Raw genomic sequence first — 20,160 nt, 5'->3', positions numbered from 1 at the left:
GGTCCCGGAGCTTCGCCTGCTGAGAACCACTGGTCCTGTCTCCAAGTGAAGGACTGACTGAGAAAACCGCAGCTGTAACAAGTCAGTGAATGCCACACACCAAAGTCATCTCTAAATCTGTTGTTACATACTTTTAACAGCGTGAGCTAACGACTTTCGCCCCATAATTGGCATCAGGAAATCTATAAAGCACATGCCATGGCTCATACCGTTTCAATTACTTCACGGCATAAAAAAAGGGAAGTTTGAAAACACACCACTGAGTCCCCTCTTGTTCGTTACCCTTAAAAGCCTAATTGGGTTTTGTCTTAAAAGGAAACCTGCAATTAACTGTTTTCAAAGTGGCTCTTATAGACGGATGGAGGATTTTCACACAGGAGGCGCAAAGTGTGTGTGGTGCAGAGTGGGAGGTGATGGGCCCAAAGCCTGTAGCGTTACAACCCTGACATCATGTAATCGCCGCATGTGCCTCGGCCCTACGGTGAAGATGCACTGACTTCACCTGTTAATAAACTCTGCAGTAAACAATGCATTAAGAAACCTGTAAAATGCACCGGGGGGAAGTGATCTTTGGTGGTCGGACTTGGAAAGGTATCGAGCCGTGGTTCTCAATGGGGCAGCTTCGACTTTCGACTTTTCAACTTTGTACGCAACATCGAAATACAGCACTTCCTCAGAGTTCTGCTGATAGAAGCTGATAATCAGAAACAATGAAAACAATTTGTTATTGACCAGCTTCATACAACCTCAGCTAACTCAAGCAGTGTCAAACATTGAATAAAAGATCAAATTTTCAATCATGCCCCGCAGTAATTCACGAGGTGAGAGCTATTATTGATGGCCATCAGGGTTGCATAATCTGGGGCGCATTTTTTTTGTGATCAAGTTTTTATCGTGCAAATCAATGGCATAGTTGTACATTCATATGCAACAACATGATATCGTTCCATTTTTGTTTGGCAAAGCTGTTTTGTTGTTGTTTCTTTATCCGTCCTGTGAAGTGGGGAGCAGAAGTCACGAAGAAAGTGCGAGTGGCGGTGGGGCACTTCCTTTTCGGAAACGGCCCTAAATCTGATTAACGGCATTCCTCTTATGTCACTAATGCTACGTTTTGGCTCCGGAACAATCGGTTCCCTGGAAGCGTGGCCCACATTACAATGGACCCACACCATAACCAGAAACATGGAGTCGGACCACACAGTTGCTGATATCAAAGGGAAGTGAGGTGGAAACTCTAGTGGAGGGAAAGGTTCTCAAGAGATCAGTGCTGCAGATGGCACTCACCCCTCCTCTGGTGGTACTTTTTGAATTAAAGTTCAGTTTATGCATAATTTTATCTAAGTTTGGGCAAGATGAGCATATCAAATCAAGCTACCCCTCTCCATCAGCCCTGGGCCCATCTAAAGTTGAGCTGCACAGTTTTGGAAAAAATAAAGTTGCTCAAAGGTTTACATACCCTGGCAGAATGTGATGAAAGAACATGAAAGATAACACAAAAGTTTTTTTTCACTTATAGTTAGTGGTTGTATGAAGCCATTTATGGTGAAACAAACTGAGTTTGCTATTTTTTAATCATAATGGGAAAAAAAGGACCAAAATGACCCTGATCAAAAGTTTACATACCCCAGTTTTTAACACTGTGTATTGCTTCCTTTAACATCAATGACAGCTTGGAGTCTTTTGTGGTAGTTGTGGATGAGGATCTTTATTTATTTTTTGACGGTAAAGCAGCCCATTCTTCTTGGCCTCTAGTTCCTGTAAGTTCCTGGGCTGTTTTGCATGAACTGGACATTTGAGCTCTCCCCGCTATGGTTTAATGATATTGAGGTCAGGAGACAGAGATGCCACTAACGGGACCTTCACTTTATTCAGCTGGAACCATTGGCATCAGCGAACCAGCTCCATATTTCACGGTATGGTGCACTTTTTTTGTTGTCAACAAGGCCAATGTTGGCCTATGATGAAATTCTGCAAGGGTATGTAAACCTTTGAGCACAATTGTACCTGATTGTAATTTTTGTGATACGCATCACAAGGTCAAAGTACACATTTTAAACATGCGTAGTTACATTTACACTTAAGAGAAGACTGACACATGAGCCACTAATAACTAATATCAAATACATTTCAGAACATGTTTGCAGAGGGCTAAAGTACACAGACAGATGCTTTTGTACTTGATGAATCCAAACGGAGACAATGGAAGCCTTTGCTATCTGCTAATTGCACTTTTGATTCAGTTGCAATTAATTGTGCAGATTCTTTGCCTATAAGTGAATCTCTCCTTTTATGTGGCTTTCTCTAAGGTTTCTTTTCTTCCCTACAACTTATGTTTGTTTTAGTTTTTGAGTTTTTCCTTGCCAAGACGCCTGGCAAACTTTAAACCTGACTGATGGACATTTGGACATTAGATCTGCTCGTCTGTCTTGTTTGATATGCATCTCATTGTTCATTTAAAAAGCAATCTTGGTGAAGCACTGGGGCAATTCATATTGGCAACTGACACCACAAATAATGAACTGAATCCAATCTGTCAATAGAAGAAGGCTTTCATGCATTGGGACCAAAATTGTGTTTAGGCTCTAAGAAAACTGCTGGGGTCATGTTTGTCTTGGTTCGAACCGATAATCAAATCCAGTAAATTAGGTCTGTTTTATACCTAGGTTTATTTGAGACCCAATCCAGGTTGGGTCTCAAACAATTCTATATTAAGACCTGATTTAAGACCTGTTTTATTTCTGGAATATTCTTTTTTCTGGGTTTGTTTAGTCACATTTATATCTGTTAAAATCCTGAGTGAACCATGTTAGTATTCATTTGAAGGACTCGATCAAGCTGTGTCTCTCTTCGCATGCTGTATACCCGGTGCATGTGGTCTGCAAAGTGGAACAGACAGTTATATAAATCCCTCTGTACCAGGACAATCTCGAGGGGAAGGGAAGGTTGACTCTGCACTGATCCGTGAGCAGCCTGAAATCACAGCCTGGCTTTAATTACACTGATTAGACGGAGCTGAAATTGAGCATGAAATCCAGGCGCTGATCTGGGGTCAGCAGAACAGACGACATGTGGGCAGGACTTGATTGGCTGTTGCAAGAGACACTCTCTGCATCTAAAAAGTGGCAAGATAGCTCTTTTCTCCTTTCCCTTAACCTTTGAGGCAACGTCATGAGGTCGACCTTGAGGAACCTTTTACATTTAGGACCGGGGGTTCCAGCTGCTCCTTCTGCCCGCTAGGACAATATGAATCTTCCTAACCCAGTGAAGGGAACAACTATATGCTCCATATCCTCCTGCAGTGCAATGAATGTAATGTTAATACATTTTATTTGTATAGCGCTTTTCAAGACACTCAAAGACGCTTTACAGAAAACAAGAATAAAATCACACATAAAATTAGCACATTAAAATAGAGGGCAGTTACTCGATATTAAAAGCCTTTTTAAAGAGGTGAGTTTTGAGTTCTTTCTTGAAGGTGAGGAGGTCAGAACAGGCACGGAGCGGTGGGGGCAGTGAGTTCCAGAGTGTGGGGGCGGCGATGGAGAAGGCTCTGTCTCCCCAGGTTCGGCGCTTGGTCTTACAGGGGAGGGACAGGAGGTTGGCGTTGGAGGAGCGGAGGGAGCGAGATGGAGTGTGATGGTGGAGCAGGTCGGTGAGGTATGGAGGGGCCAAATTATGGAGGGCTTTGAAAGTGATGAGGAGGACCTTGAACTGGATGCGTTGAGGGACGGGGAGCCAGTGGAGGTTCTGAAGGACAGGGGTGATGTGTTCACGGGAGCGAGTGTGCGTGAGGAGGCGGGCAGCGGAGTTTTGGATGTACTGGAGTTTATTGAGGGTTTTGGATGGTGAGCCGTAGAGGATGCTGTTGCAGTAGTCGATTCTAGATGTAATGAAGGCATGAATCAGTGTTTCAGCGGCAGAGAAAGTGAGGGATGGGCGGAGTCGTGATATGTTTTTGAGATGGAAGAAAGCAGTCCGGGTTATTTGCTTGATGTGGGGTTCGAAGGAAAGGGTGGGTTAAAGTGATAGTCTGTAAGTTTGCAAAGTGAGGAGAGATACAGTGAAATTTAAAGTAAACAATCAAATAAAGAGAGGCTCTTTATGCAGAAGGCCCTTCTTAGTTTGCAAAATGAGGAGAGCAGGAACAGACTTTTCAAAAGTAAACTATCAAGCTCCTCCCCCTTGCAGGCTGGTTCACAGGAAAAGCTTGTGTCATTGGTCAACGCAGGAGGATTCTAGACTCTGATTAGTTGCTGAGATCCGCAAAGGAGGGACTTTCTAAAAATTTTGCACATTTTATAAAATCTTATGCAAATTAGCAAGTTTTCGTTTTGTTCTTGAAAAATGTAAACAAAAGTGTGTAATGTTGCCATATGTTCATAGCCTCTAATAAAACTTTCAGATGCTGCTGTGGCTCTAACACTGCATTACACGCTTTGTACTTTCCCTCATATGTCTCATAATTATAAAATTGCAGCACTGACCTTCCATATATAGTATTGTATGACAACAGTTACGTCCATTACAAAGACTATACAATTCCTTTCACTTTTTACTTTTTAAGTCCTGATTTTTCTTTGTTATCAAGAGGAAAGACGCAATAACTGGCTGAAGCAAAGAGAATTCCAGTGGTGTCAATCTCTATGTGGCTGATCAAAAACTGCTGCAGAACAAGTTAATCTGAAATGTTTGTGTTTCCAGACAGCAATGCCAAACTATGACCGATCACGTTGCCAAAAACATTTTCCAAATCCAAATATATGGCAGCATGGATATTCTCAAATCTTCTTTCAAGTGACACGGCTGCATTAGCTTCCAATAGTTTCTCACACCATATGATGGTCCTAATAAGCAAACGCACGGCGCGAGTTGCTCTTGCTTGCAATTACGACATAAACTAAATTGCTAACGGGAACAGATAGGAAAGATGGCGTAGGACTATTCTTAACATCCTTTAAAAGTGGCAAACCAGAGAAATATGATTCAAGTCCTAGTTCCATCATAGCAAAAGTCTTAAGAAAGTAGGCGTCTATTAGTGTCCCCTGGTGTGATCAAAAACGTAAACTCCATCAAGTGTAAATTGTAGATAGTTATTTCAGGAAGGGCATCTGGCATAAAAAAGCCATTGTAGACAGAGCCACTGTACTATATCAATCACTCAAAGTTTATTTCTATAGCACTTTACAGCAAAACACTAGGCAGACTAAAGTGTTTTACATAAAAACACAGGGAAAAAAACATTCAGCAGAAAATAACAGCTCAAACAAAAAAGCAAAAGGATACGTTTTTCAACAAGCCAAACTTGTAAATATCAATTTATCTTTTCTAAAATGAAATAATAACATGCCATTTAAGATCCTTCCTGTCTCTCCACTCAGAATATTAAAAATGCACTAAAGACCACTGTGATGGAAAATAAATGTGCCATGCTGACCACTCATACAGCCGCTGGCCCACTACTAGAGGCCAACCGATATGGGTTTTTCTCAGGCCGAAGCCGATATTTTGGGATGTTAATTGGCCGATGCCGATATGCTGGCCCTGTATTTTTGGTCGATTTTTCCAAATGTCTGGTCTAATCCTGTAAAAACAAATACTTGGCCGCTCCAGCACAGGCCGATTTTATTTTATTACTTTAAGTGACCCAATCATAGTATCTGTCCCAGCTTTGATTTGTCGCATATTGTTTCAAGCCGCAGCATTTTGCGCGGCGATCAAAAATACAATAGTGGAGGTTAAACTCCACTCAACTCAGCGATTGAATTCTCCAGATTCTGCACTTCAATATGACCTGCAGCAGAGGTTTAGTGAAACTTGTGTTTAACAAACTTGAAGCTAACAAATTTTCATTGCGATGTTTCTCACCTCCCCTGAGGCCTCGGGAGTTGTGGGGGGACTCGTTTTAAAGCCCTGACTTGCTCTTTCCAATGCAAAAAACAGGAAGTCTCTATTATTTTCGGTCCCAGAAATATCGACTTTTTTCGGCGTTAGATCAGCCGATAGCCAACATTGTAAAATCCCCACATATCGGCCCGATCGGCCTCTAGCCACTACAATTTCAAAAAGGAACAAATATCAACCATATAAAAAGTTGCATAATGCACCTTTAAGGCTGATGCACATGTGTTCTGGCGGCATGGGTTCAACTCCTGTCCTGACAATTTGCTGATTGTTTCTCCCTGCTCGTCACCGTCTTTCGCCCTGAGCTGTCCTGTTCTTTTTAAAATGACTTTTTAGCATCTGCCCTGGACACGTCACGATGAAGGTTTATTAATAATGTGTTGTTTATCGCTGTCACCTACTGCCTCTCTGTGACTCCTCCTGCTCCTGCATGGCTTAGACATGGCATCACTGGTCAAATGTAGCCTGATTAGGAGGAGACACCGTACACATCAGTGCTTAAGAGGAGCATTGGTAATTTTCGCATTGACTTTTTGTCTTTTATTTTCCAGATTGCCAGTGTGAACATGTGCCGGTTTCTGAAACATGTTCCTCGTTTGTCGCAACCAATTGCTCAGTGGCAGGAATTGGCAGTGTTAAGATTTAAGAGTAATGCATTTTTTAAGAATTACAAATCTGAACATCTGAAGCCACTTCTAGTTATTGGAAAGGGGTGTTATAGCTACTGCTTTGTTCTCTTGCAACAGAAATAATGATGCATGGGTTTTCCTTAATATTTAGCGGTCCTAAATCGCTCAATATTAAAAGCTTTTCCGTGCATGAGATGATCTTGACTGTTGTAATGGAAAACGTATCCATTTGGGTTTTTAATACTTTCAAGTTGCTGCCCTGCTTTGAGAAGGTAGGAAATTCCATGTTCACATTTATGACCGAAGTGGATCCCATGTGTCTTTTTTTCTGAGATGTTTTGTTTTATCTGTGACGTGTAAGAGAAAATTCTGACATTTTTACAACTTTATGAATTGGGTCATACTACACACAGCGCCATCGTCACTGGAGCAAAACTGTAAACATAAAACCAGGAGTAACCCCAAAACCGCAAAGTGAAAATGAAATTAGCGAAACATGACCACACAGCCGACATGCTTTGCTTTGATCTGACCCGAGCTTTATAAGGTCCCATTACTCATTTACCCGGTAAGAATGTGATGCATCATCCTGCCTTTAGGGAAAAGGCTCAGCGGAAAGTCTTAAAACGGTTCTGAGAAATGATCAAAATATTTACAAGAGTGGATATATAACTTTACACTCAACTCTTTTGTCGTTTACTAATGTTCTATCAAGTAATTTGACATCAACTTGAAAAATACTGATTTTGAAATACCAGTATATTTACAAATTTGCGCACTTATACCATCCTAAGTACAAGAATAAGATTCAGAGAGGTCTGTTTTAGTAATAGAGCATTCATCTGGTGGAGAGGAGTACTCGTGTCATCCTCTCTGCACTGACTTTGAATAAATGGCTTTATTTTCATCTCTAAAGCACACCTTGTTCCCGGTGATAGATTTGTAAATCAGTAGTGACAGGAGCGCTTTTTATTTGGACTGGTGTGATGGGTTTGGGGAACAGGCTAAAACAGCCCAGCAGGAACACTCCAAATGAAACACTATATGATGCTGTCTAAAATAATTGCCGGATCCCCCAATACTTAAGCACTTCTTCCCTTTAAGTGAGTGGATCTTAACAAGGAAAACACAAAACATCTCAGTATTGAGGGTTTTTAGGGAGAGACAAGTAGAGAATGAGCTAATAATGCCGTTATATTTTCCAGAAATTACATAAAATTAGATATATTATTATAGTTGAATAGAAGACAAATTTACAGGTGTATATTTTAACCCCTTAACACCCACCTGAACTGAGCACATTTTCTCCATTTTTTTTGGCATAACTCAAATCTAAAAGCTTCTTGAAAAAAGCATCAAAATGAGGATGAAAACGCGATAAAAAAAAGCGTTAAAAAAAAAAGTGACAGTAAAGTGACATAAATGTGACCAAAAAAAGACAAAATGTCCTGAAAAAGGGGTGAAAATGTGCTGAAAAAGAGACGAAATAAAGACAAAAATGAGGCAAAAGAAAAGCCACAAAAGAGAAACAAAAAGTGACATGAAAAGCGATGGGAAAAGTGGCAAAAATGTGATGAAAAAGAACGTCAAAAAAGTGACGACAACCCGGCACCAATGCAAGGAAAAAGATCCATTTACATCAGTTGTTGTAGGTCTTAGCTTTCAAATGAGGCGTTACCTTGGCCTATAGGCTGTAAGCTCCAGTTAAGAAGCTTTTACATTTGGTAAAAGGTAAGAGGTTAAGCACGTATAATGAATATATCATGTAGTATTAATGCTTTGTTGTAACAGAGTCTAATGAAACTTCCCTTTACAGATGTGATGCTAAATGCTGCTGCTTTCACGTGCCATCACAAACTGTGGTCCACTCCAGACACTGACACTGAACTCCTTTAGATTTCCAAAGCTTTCCTCATGACAGCCTGTTAAATCTTGCAGCATTGGAATGATGAGCAGCCTATTAGCCCACTTTTTCCCCCCTGAATATTCGCAGCATCACCACTTACGATACTGTAAAAACCCAGCTATGTGAAGCTACTGTAAAGTTACTCACCCTCGAGCCGGGTTTCTGTGCGCACGCGGAGCGCAGGTGACAGAGGAGCAGAGGCGCGAGGACGTGACACGACGTGAACAGGACGACCGTGGACAATAACATACTGCGGAGTGGAGCAAGCAGGCACGAGCTGGTGACGTTCAACAGGTCCCACGCGAGGAGACCGGAGAGAGCTCCAAAATGTCAGTCCACGAGAAGCAGTCTGTGTCCCCCGAGAGCGTTTATTCACATGTTGGCACGCGCGGGTCGAGGAACTTGGCGCAAACCATTTCAGTGACTGTTTCATCCACTGCGTGCTCGAGAGTCAGCCGCACATCGCATCCACAAGTGCCGTGCCCAGTGCGCACTGAATTTAAACGCTAAGGTGGGAACAGCGGCGCTGACGGACGGACTGGACGGTCCAATACAAATAGCATGTTTAAAACCACGCCCAAAATGAAGTTGGATGAAGTTTGTGGGGCTGCTGTGGTCAGTTGGACAAGAGGGAGAGAGAGGGAGAGGGAAGGCAGCTGCGTGACCTCAGTGTAGGACCGTGGGAGCAGGACAATGGCAGAGCGATTGTAAGGGTCAGTTTGGAGTTTCTTACCCATTCACAGACAGAGAGTGGACTATAATGGACCAGTGACATTTAACCTGCACTTCTAGGGAACGTCTATTGATACAAGTCAATAGCTGTTATGAGGGCACACTTAAGAGATCTGAGGCACAAAAAAAAAGACCAAAGAATCATTTGAAAATCACATATAAGTGCTCTCTAATTACTAACCTGTACTGTGCAGTGCTATACCCTGCAGCTAGCATAGGTTTATACTTTTTTCTTTAAGCGTATGTTTACAATATCAGAGAGAAGTCAATCATCTAACAAAAGTTTAAAGGCCACTGTTTTATGAATCAGTCCCGATCAGACATTTTTGATCATTTGAATCTCTGTTGTTCCCATGATTGTCTTTCATGGACAGATTCTGCCTTAAAATGAGCTTTTACTTACAAGACCAGTTTAGTTTTTATTTGGGTGTGTTCATCATCACACTTGTGATTTTTGGTTCACTTTAAGACACGCCTTGTGCTCTTTCACTGCTTTGTTGTGTGCAGTTCAGAGCATGCCTCTTGGTGCAGACGAGAACAAGCTCACAGGGATATTGAGTCGTCAAACTAACAAGTGTAATGCACTATCAGGCTTGTGAGGAGATTATTTGTGATATACTATAGTACAATGATTCTAAACTGGCCAGTCGAGACTCTAAAAGGGTTTGTGGTAGTGTCATTCAGTGTCTTTGAGTTTTTATAGTTTTGGATTGTGAGACCTATTGATCTGGGCCTGAAACAACAGAATACAGTGATACTTGATATACTTGATATTACATATAAAAAGTCAAACAGGGGTGATTTTCTATACATGTGGTGAAAGTTGTGTTCGCTATTCCAAATCTTTGTCAGTTGAGAATCACTGTCGTTGCCTGCCCAGAATTGAATAAAATTGAAGACAGCTAGTGCAGCTTGAATTTTCCACTTTATATTTCAAACTTTCTCTCCTTCTTCTTTTCTATACATTGATAATGAAGCTCTGTAAGAATAAGTTCAAAGGAATCTGCCTAAAAGAGTGAAGTGCCTGTGTCTCATCAGCAGAACTCTTTAGAAAAAGGGTCCAGTCACTCTGTGGAGGAATGGGTCTGCTCCCCCGTCCCAGCTCCTGCGCCCTCTGCTTTGTCTCTGTGGATATTTTTGAAGAGCACCCGATGACAGTTGCGCGCCTTTTGGAGTGGCCCATTGAAGAGGCTTGTAATTAGAGCTATTGAGCTGCGGGAATTGGCACAATTAGGGTCAGCATTAATGATGTGTGAGCAGCGCTTTGAACCGGAGCTTTCACACAGAGAAGAGAGAGGGACATGACCGGGACAGAGAAAGTCTATGTAAAACAGTGGAATACTGAAGGAGAGATCGAAACAATGGTAAGATTAATTCTAATGGGACTGAAGATTGAGGATTGGTGACTCCTAATTCTCTTTGTCCTGTCAGTGTGGGTCTCGGGTGCCACACTTTGTCCACTTGAACCATCTAAGGCCCATTGTTGTAGGAATAGCCTTTAATATTCTCTATAACATTTGGTCAGTTGCACAGTGTGGTTTCTCATTCAGTCAAGAAATTAACCAGTGCATCAAATGAATCACTGCATCCAAGTGAAAAGAGAACATTTTGTGCCTGAAAAGAGAATGATGTCAGTGAGGATGATACTGAGGGTAGATGGTTATGTGGTCCGTGGTCCAGAGGTGATGCTGAGGAGAGTGAGGGGCACTGGAGGAATGTTAACGAGACGCGTTTATATCTGCTTTCATTCAGCCCTTGCTCAACAAAGAGGGCAGGTTTGTGTGGGTCTGTTGTAGGGAAAGCACTGTTTGACACTTTAATTCTGTTGTCATTTGGCTGCACATCAAAGAAACCCTCAACAACATAAAGGACTGAATGGACACACTCAATAGAAGTGTACTTCCCAATTACTGCAGCGGCTCATCTATCTGCAGAGGATTACACTCTCCATATACATACAGACTAAATTAGCAGGTGTCTGTGCAGAACTCACGGGACAAGGGCCACCCAAAGACGGGACATACACTGTAGGGGAACCAGATGTTCAGCACTAATATCCCATGGACAGTGCGCGTACACACACACGCACACACACAGTGCACACAATGGGGAGTAGACACTAAATGATGAGGATAAATTAGTTAAAATTGTGCATAGACACTTTTGAATGTGGTACTGTGGCTTTGTGTGCTGCTATAAAGCAGGTCTGGCATTGTTTGAAGCCTGTGAAATGGCAGACCACATTTTTACTGAGCTCTCTCTTGGTATTTGTCCAAGGAATTGATGATTTTCATTAAATTTGGCATTGACTTCATAATGTATAATTTATCATACCACAGAATCTAAAACTAAAAGCTGCTACACATACTGGGCCTGCAGTTGTTCATATACACTATTTATACAGGCTAAAAAAAAAGTATTATTTCCATTTTAGTCCCTTTTGAGCCCATTGCTGCTCCTTGATAGAGTGGTTGCTGAATGAAAAAAAACCTAACCTCTCCTTTAAAGCATCATCTGGATTTCATTTCATAAATTCCACATATTTTACATGTACTGGCTGCAATGTTCACTAGCTCCTGAAACAAAGTGTACATATGGCAGTAAAGAGTGGCCACACTAAGAGCCTCTACAAAGGCTGAGCGCACAGCGCTAAAGTGACGAGGACAAGCTCAACAAACAAGCAGACACCGCTCTACGCCCAGAGAAAGTGTGAAAAGGACCATTGAGTCTGGTCTGGTGTCACACACCTGCGAGCTCCATTCACGCTCTGTTTACACACTGTCATACACAATTACAGCCGCCGGCCCTCCTCCGCTACCCCCTCCATCACGGCCTTTATGGCTGTCTAATTGAGCAAACCGCTCTCCTGATTGAATTAACAGCTCGGTCTCTGGGACCTTTGGGCTGAGAGGGGTCTGCTCCACTACGGGATGTCCCACACAGGACAGGTCCATGAGGGAGGGGGCTGTGTCACAGGGTCAGGAGGGCAGGTGTTGAAAGTGTCTAGAAAACGTGGTCTTTCTGTTGGCAAACTAAAATTGGAGATGTGAAGAGGGGGCACCCAAAGGTCCCTATCTTCACAGGACCAGGAGGGCACTGTACACACAGATGCACAACGGGCTGGACTTTCTCACACTAGCTCCAATTAGAGAGTTACCTTTCAGATAAAGTTTTCAGGGTGTTCACTGGGTCCAATTTAACAGTGCACCTTATGTAAAAATGAATCCTCTGATCAGACATACAATAATAGAATGGCATGGGGCTTAATATTGACCCTGTCAATAGCAGTGAAATGTAAAAAGTAAAACGTGTTCTTCATGATGTTCTTATATCAAGCTGCATATGTGAAATTAAATGGATGAACTACTTTCTCTTCAGGGCCGTAGTGTTTTGGATGGATATTCTACAGATGGGCCGTGAATCGACCTACATTTATATTTATTTTTTGTATTACTGTGTAAATGGTTTGTACCATCCTCAGTTGCCAATAACAGCAATATATCAGCTGTTTTAAATAACTGCGGAGCACGTTCTGTTTGTATTCTGCTGGGTGTCATCCAGTTTTTCAGCGTTCGCCAGCAACTCGTCCACTTGGTTCCCAACTCGTCGTGGTTCAATCCCAGCTATGGATATGGATTTCCTTTTCAATTTAACATGGTTTACTTTGTCAAATATTTGAAGTTGCTGTCAGATAATATATGTCTTTGAAGCCTCATTACATAGTAATTCTCACCTCTCGATGAACCCATATCCATCTATCAAGGGGAGGATGCCAAAAATACAAGCTTTCATATGTATGTGCGCCCATGCCTGCAGCCGGACCAGCACGTTCCTGTTGTCACTGGTTTCACACTGTCCCCCAAACGCGGCTCACGGGAGGGGCCAATTAAACCAGCACTGCCCCCCGTCCCAACACCACTGCGGGTCAGGAGTTTAGTGGGTCAGCAGAGCACTTGGGATACAGTTATCTAATCCTGGTTCAGATCTGAGACTGGACCAAACTGGACTAAAATCAGTCCTAATGCATTTATATGTGACATGCTATTTTGCACGGACTGGGCTAATGCTTGAGTCATGTGGATTTTCTGCATGAGTTCTCCATAGGCTTCCCACAGAGTATAAAGACATGCACCTCTGTCTGCGGCTAATATATAAAACTCGCAATAAATATAGGTCTGTTCTGTTAAGATACGCTTATCTTGAGTTATATAGGATCTAGTTTTTTTTTATTTTTAATCTTTAATCTTGGCACCTACTCTATTTTTTTACATTTGTTTATATGCCTGCTTGATGTTTTGCAAATATTGTCTTTTTATTGCTCTGTTTTCTCTCTACACTGAGCATTTTAGCCAACTCGAGTATTTTGTAGATGTGCTTTATAAATAGATTTGACATTGAAACGGTCGCTTTACAATGACAAACATTTGCACATCGACAGCAAGGCTTTGTAAAACAGAAACATAAGCTTATATTATACAGAGTATAGGCATATTCACTATGATTCTGCCTTTAACAATATTACATCATTGTCACCAATCCAGGTCCTGTTCTACAGGGGTGCAAGAGGGTACCTTTCAACATGATTTTAAAATGTTAGCTTATCTACACGCACAATTGATTAGCTAATTGTATGCTTAGATTCGTGTGTAGACTACATATTTATATATTTTATCAATTTATTTGCCGTATCTATAGCCTACTTCAGGCAAAATAAATTGCCTAGTCTAAAATGATCAACTCTGAAATAGCAGGATATACATATAGGGCTTTTGCTTCCAAGCAGCGGTTTGAGTGCCATTAGTGCATCATTATATATTATATATCAGTTGAACTTCTGGAGCTTTTGCATTTGTTTGGATTGATAGGTATTAAATATTAAATATCAATTATAGGCTACACAAGCATTTAACATATGCCTACTGCTGAAAGTGCGAGAATAATGTAGCTGGTAAAAAACAATTGTCACATTTATCAGCTCTATCAACCCACCAGTCAGTCAACGCAGGATATTTTTTGAGTGTGGAGCAGCATAGATTATGACAGAAGTAAAACAAACAAAAACATATTGTTTGCGCCATTTCAATCTTATGACCTCATATGTTAACAAAATTGTTGGTTTAACTGAACAAAGGTGTTCAATTTTAATAAAAATTATCATTACCCTGAACCAGTGTTGGGGAGAATATTTTTAATTGCATTTAGTTACTGATACTTGCCTTATAATGAATTTGTAACGTATTCCGTTGCTTTGTCTAATCATTGTACTCTACTTTTTTTAGGAGGAATAACAGGTCAAAATTAAAAGTTCTTTCTTAATAATGTTGTGCAATATGGAGCTAAAATGTAATGATGAGTATTGGGATGTATTTGGAAAGTAACTGTATCCTAAATACTCTCAAATGAAAGTGTAACTTTACCAAAATACAGTTACTCAAATTTAGTAGGCTATCATCAATAGCTATGTATTCTAAATACATGTAGCCTATTTAGCTACTCCCCAACATTGCCCTGGACCATAAAACCAGCCGTCACTTGCAGTTTCCCCAAAATTCTTTATGAATGCAGCGCCGCGCAGTGGATGAAGTCGTAAATAGCCACGAAAACGAACTCTTTTTGATGCAGTTAAACACAAGATACAAATGATCATTTTAATAAACAATACAACAAAAACAACAAATGTTGCTTTTGTTTTTCAAATTGAAAAGGAATATATATATATATATTTTTTATTTTTTTTTACAGAAATAGGCCAGAAGCCATAGAATCCGGAGCAAAAGAAGACAGGCGGACGGTGACATTAAGATTTTTGCTCCAGGGCCATCACCATTAAGTCAATTAGCCGCATGTTCTTAGTGGGGTGGACAAGCATGCGCGCGCTTAATTGCTCGTGCAGACCAAAGGCGCTCCGGACACACAAGCGCACATGTACGCGCACATACGGCAGGCTGACATCTTCCAGAAGGGGGCGGAGCTACGGAGGCTGGAGGAGGGATGCTGAGCCTGTGATGCTGAGGCTGAGCAGGTGGGGACCGCGGATGTTTACTGGGCGCTCTGCTCACAGCGCGACGGGATCCAACGCACCTGCTTTTCTTAACAGCGATAAATCTACACATATCACTCTTAGCGGCGCGTTTATTGCGTTTTAAGGGACGTGTCGAGGTTTCGCTGCTGCATGCATTGACAGGCTGTGAGCTTTCGCCGTCTGTCGCGATGCTTTGCGGGATGTGATGCTCCCACAGCGGCTCCGCGGCCTGGGCCTCTCCGCTTGATGTTATTGTTATTATGCGGGAAACACAAGGGGCAGTGCACGGAGACCAGGGGAACAAAGCACCCGACACCAGCACCAGCAGCAGCAGCAGCAGCAGCAGCACTGAGACGCACGTAAACACTGGCAGGTTAGTGGCCTACGTATGTTTTTCCGGTGGATAAATTTAGCTCAGACGCCCTATGCTGACTTTATAATGGCGAGAGGGAGGAAAAATCTATTCCTAAGTGATGTCAAGCCTACGTTCACAGCAAAATGTCCACAAAAGTGTTTGATGATTGGCGAACATTTTAAGCACCTTATCCTTACGTTATAAAAACAAAAAGTCAAGGCCAAGAATTATTATAGTGGGTTACGCATACCACGCCTTTACATCATCCGTTCCGGGTTAATTAATGTCATCGTTTTGGTTAAGGAAGCGTTTGTAGGTTGATTGGGTGATATAGAGTGAGAAAATACGTCTGCGCGTAATCAAATCGTCTCAGCCCAGTAACTTCGCCAAAAATAGCGTCTCTATTAAAGGACAGTGGTGTTGCCGTGCGTTATGTCACTTCCCTGGAGGCCAGATATGTCTCATCTGGTATACGAATCTGTGCTTTCTGCATGCATGAACTTGTGTTTGGACCATCCCCCAAAGACTTCACATAGCAGTGAAGGGGTGGGGGGAAACGTTTACCAAAAATGCCCAAATTAAAATAATTTATTAGATTTAGGGGGTATAGTTTTAAGACTGTAGCTTTAGTCAATGGACATTTCCTTTGGTGTGGCCTACAATTGATGTCCCTTATCTGTAATGTAGGATACTTTTGAATTTTGATCGCGACATTATTTTACAGATACTGCTACTTTTTATATTGCATCACTTTTCACTTTTTCACTTTTCCTGCTGCCTTAGTAACTGTTCATTCATTGTTTCTTCCATGTGTGTCCCATACATCACTTCCACGCGCAGTCAACCATGGTCGACCCTTCGGAGGCGGACGAACAGACCAAGTGCAAAAGCCCGAGCGTGGCAGCTGAGGACCCGCGCCTGTCCGACTCCACGACCGACGATGGCGACGGGACAGCAGAGGAGGATGGGGACGCCTGTTTCCAAACTCCTCCCACTGGCAGTGCTGAACCGAGCCCCTGCCACACTATATCCATCCCGGAAACCCCATCGCCTCAGATTGTCCCGTCTCCACAGCCCCCACCTCAGAGCGACCTAGCGCCCAAACTACATCTGGATTTGTATAATTTCGACTCGCCAGCTGCTGAAGGGAGTCGCTACGTCCTGACGAGCCCGCGCTCTCTCGAAGCGTGTGCGAGATGTGGGGTGAAGCCGGTGGAGCTGTTGCAGCGTCCCTTGGCTGACTTCGCCAGGGAGGCCCCAGGGAGGTCCATGCGGGTCGCGACGGGGTTGTTCGAGGTCTACGAGCGGGAGAGGCACGGCAAGCTGAGGCAGTGCAGAGAGGAGAGGGAGCGGATAGTCCGGGAGGAGAAGCGGAGAATCCTACAAGCTGCGGTGAACAGTAGCGCGCCGCCTTTGCTAGAGCAGAAAGCCTCTCCGCCCAAATCCGTCTTGGTGATCACACCTACCGACAGCGAACCAACTCCGAAAGCGGCAACTCCCGCTCCAAAGTCCGCTCTTTTGTCCAAGCCTTCGGTCAACAACCTCAGCACTTCTCCCAAGTCGTCTTGCAATGGCTCGTCCTCCAAGATCGGATCTACAAGCTCTCTGACATCTTCGAAGGGAGGTTTCCAAAGATCTCGAACGAAATCTACGGAGCAAGTCAGACTGACCCGCCAAGGCTCCTCAGGTCCTCCCCCGGTGACAAGGAAGTCCTCAGGGGGGAAACCTGCAAACACATTCCCTAGATCTACGCCCAAACCCCCTGCTTTTCCGAGAGCTAACACAACACTAGCGTCCTCTGTGTCTAAACCAGCTCCCGCCCATCTTAACGGGGTAATAGGAGGACACTTTGGCCAGCATAATGGACATTTGAAAGTACGAGGTAAAAGCCATTCGCTTGAGTCTTTACAGAAGAAAATAGACCCAATTTATTCGTCAACCTCTACAAACACTACCAATACCTGCACCTCATCGGAGTCAGGCGCCTCCTCTTCATACAGCTGGGACGGTACCAGAGATCATTGGGCGAAAGTGTCCAGTCCCAGAGCGCGCACCTTAGCGACATTCAATTCCCTAATGGGACGAAGTCTAAGTCTGGGAGACCTCAGCCACTCCCCTCAGACAACTCAAAAGATAGAGCGCATCGTGAAGGAGGTCAAAAGACGAGGGCTGAAAGCGGTCTCGGAGCGGGACAGGAAGATTGCCGCGTTGATGCTAGCCAGATATCAAGAAGAAGATATAATGAGCCAGACCAGATATGTGGCACACCTGCAGTGGGACAGTGAGAAGAGGACGGAGGAGTTTCGGCGAGAGCTGGAGGAACGCGAGAAGCAGAGAGCTGTGCAACAGTGTCAGCGAGTTTGGCACAATCAAGTATCGATAAGGCAACAGAGACTGAGCCAACAAGAACGGCAGTCGGCAGAAGCCAAGCTCAAGCAGGTGGAGGAGAGTGAGGAAAAGTGGAAGGAGTTGTCTGAGCAGCAAGAGCGAAATAGGTTGTTGAAGCTGCAGCAAGCGGCCCGTGAGGAGAAGCACAAGAAAGTGTTACAAGAGCAGAACCTTAAGGCCTTAGAGGAGGAGCGAGCGGCCATGTTAGAGCAGGAAAGGTTACTGTTGAAAGAGAAGCTGACCATGGCGGAGCTGAAGAGGCAGGAGAAGGAGCACCAGGCGCAGGAGGAGAGGCGAGGTTTGAACAAGGCGGAGAGGAGACGACACGCCGTTATCACGCAGGAGATCGCTCGCAGGGAGGAAGAGGAGAGAGAGGAGGCCCGGAGACAGGCGGAGGTGAAACTGAACAGGTCACTGGAAAATTACGAGCAGATTGTCGAACGTAGGGGGCAAGAGTTGAAGGAGAAAGCCAAGCGAGAAGAGAAGCAAATCCAGAAGGCACGTAAGGCTGCAGAAAGGCGGGAGAAGCAGCAGCAGCAGCAATATGCGGCCAAAGTAAAGGAGGCGGAAAAGAAGGCACAGCATGCGGCGTTGGTGGTGGAGGAAAGGGCGAAGGAGAAGGCTTTAAAGGCCGTTCAGAGCCGACAGGAAAAGGAGCGGTTACAGAAACTAAACAGGCAGAGAGTGGAGGAGGAGGAGAGGCAGAGGAGGCTGGAGCTCATGCAGTCCATTGAGAGGAAGCTGGAAAAGAGCGAGCAGATTTTCAAGGAGAAGAAGGCCGTTTTGGAAAGCGCCCGGTCCGTAGCGCGGGCCTCCTTCCACGTGCGGGACAAAGTCAGAGAGGAGACCAACATGCGAACGTTCGACAAAATGGCACTGGAGGCGCAGCTCAAAGCAAGTCTGGATGAGAAATAAACCACTGGTCACGAGACACCTGCCTTCATTGCCAAACAGCTTTACCCCATTTTTTTGTGTTTTTACATACAGTATATCAACCCTTAATTTCCTTATTTTTTAACATGCAAGTCAAGTCATATCACGGATGTAAAGCAGACAGCTGTATAAAAGCCGATGCGGGACATACTGTACTTCATAATGGATGAGTGCTTAAAAGGAACCGTCCAATAAAAGACACTTTCACTCTGCCCACTCCACTGCCTCAGCCACTGGACTGAAAAATGCTCAGATGAAAAGACCTATTGTTAACTAGGAAGCACAAGTCCGGGATTGAAAGCTTTTAAGACAGTCCTCCCGAGGGGCACAAATCAGCCCAAAAAGGAGGTGGTGCGACGAAGCGCCCTTTAGCAATGCTTTTGTATGCTCCATGACGTGATGCAGTGGGCAGCCTCTGCAGAGAAACAGCCTCCAGCCACACGCGTGTAGAACCTAGAGCTGACGGTGCAGAGAAGCCACGTGCTGCTGACCAATCAACACGGGATTTCACTTTGTGCACAATGCCAGCATCACTCAACGCTATACGAACTCTCCCTGCCTCCGCTCCACACGAGACTGCAGCAAAGGAAGGCCCACAATCGCTCCGATACCAGGGAAATATGTCAAGGTGAAAAAAAGGTAGGAGTGCTCTAGATCAGCGCCATTCCCCAAAGTCTGTGTGTGAAATATAGTGACGCAAGTGAAGCACACCACTCACTTTTCACAAATTATTATTATTAGACCGCTAAAGTCCAGCTATTTATTCAGAATCTCTTTGACAGGAGAGTCGAAGCACCTGAGAGGACCCTATTGTACATGTTGTGTGCTAGATTTAGTAGTACTGGAACTGCAACACCTAAAGGGACAGGGAGGGCAAGAGGGAAACATGCAAACTTCACACAGGAAGGTCTCTGAGGACTCTCAGTTCCTCACCCAGGAATCAAACCTGGGACTTGAGAGTGATCACCTCTGTGCCATCTTGTATCTAAACAAATTCAATATTGCGAATATCACTTCTTCCGTCGGTCTTTGAACACCTCACCCCTGTGTGACTTTGCAGCGTGACCAAAACTCTACCTCATGCAGTGGCCATGGCCGGGTTTTTAATGCTGTATCTGCATTAATCCTGCACTGTCAGATTGAAAACAGAGATGCTCGTTGGTGGGGTTTTGCCCTCCGCCGTTGCCATAGTGACAAAGGGATAAAGCAGCGGGTGGGGATTCGCAGAGAAAAGGAAATGACCGAGGATTTGAATATCGTACATAAATGTTGCATGGCTGCAGCTTTATGTAAA

At 43.7% G+C, this 20,160-nt stretch overlaps 2 protein-coding genes across 4 annotated transcripts in view; one reads left to right on the top strand and one right to left on the bottom strand.

The window, feature by feature from the left end:
• The window catches only part of smoc1 (SPARC related modular calcium binding 1), a 50,846-nt gene extending 41,882 nt beyond the window's left edge, over nt 1–8,964 (bottom strand). For all 3 annotated transcript variants that reach the window (XM_079573098.1, XM_079573099.1, XM_079573100.1), the window contains exon 1: nt 8,584–8,964. In XM_079573098.1, coding sequence (XP_079429224.1) covers nt 8,584–8,685 — 102 coding nt within the window. In that variant the 5' untranslated portion in view covers nt 8,686–8,964. The remainder of the gene's footprint in view (nt 1–8,583) is intronic.
• A 6,196-nt stretch (nt 8,965–15,160) lies between these two features.
• On the top strand, nt 15,161–19,542 carry ccdc177 (coiled-coil domain containing 177). The gene is made up of 2 exons (XM_079573092.1): nt 15,161–15,563; nt 16,386–19,542. Exon 2 carries the CDS (start codon nt 16,392–16,394, stop codon nt 18,846–18,848), a length of 2,457 nt encoding a protein of 818 aa, XP_079429218.1. The 5' UTR covers nt 15,161–15,563; nt 16,386–16,391; the 3' UTR covers nt 18,849–19,542.
• Nucleotides 19,543–20,160: the final 618 nt, after the last annotated feature.

This window comes from Gobius niger, assembly GCF_951799975.1.
Source record: "Gobius niger genome assembly, chromosome: 16".
Classification (NCBI taxonomy): Eukaryota; Metazoa; Chordata; class Actinopteri; order Gobiiformes; family Gobiidae; genus Gobius; species Gobius niger.
Note: the sequence above shows the minus strand (reverse complement) of the source record. Positions and strands in the feature narration are given on the sequence as shown.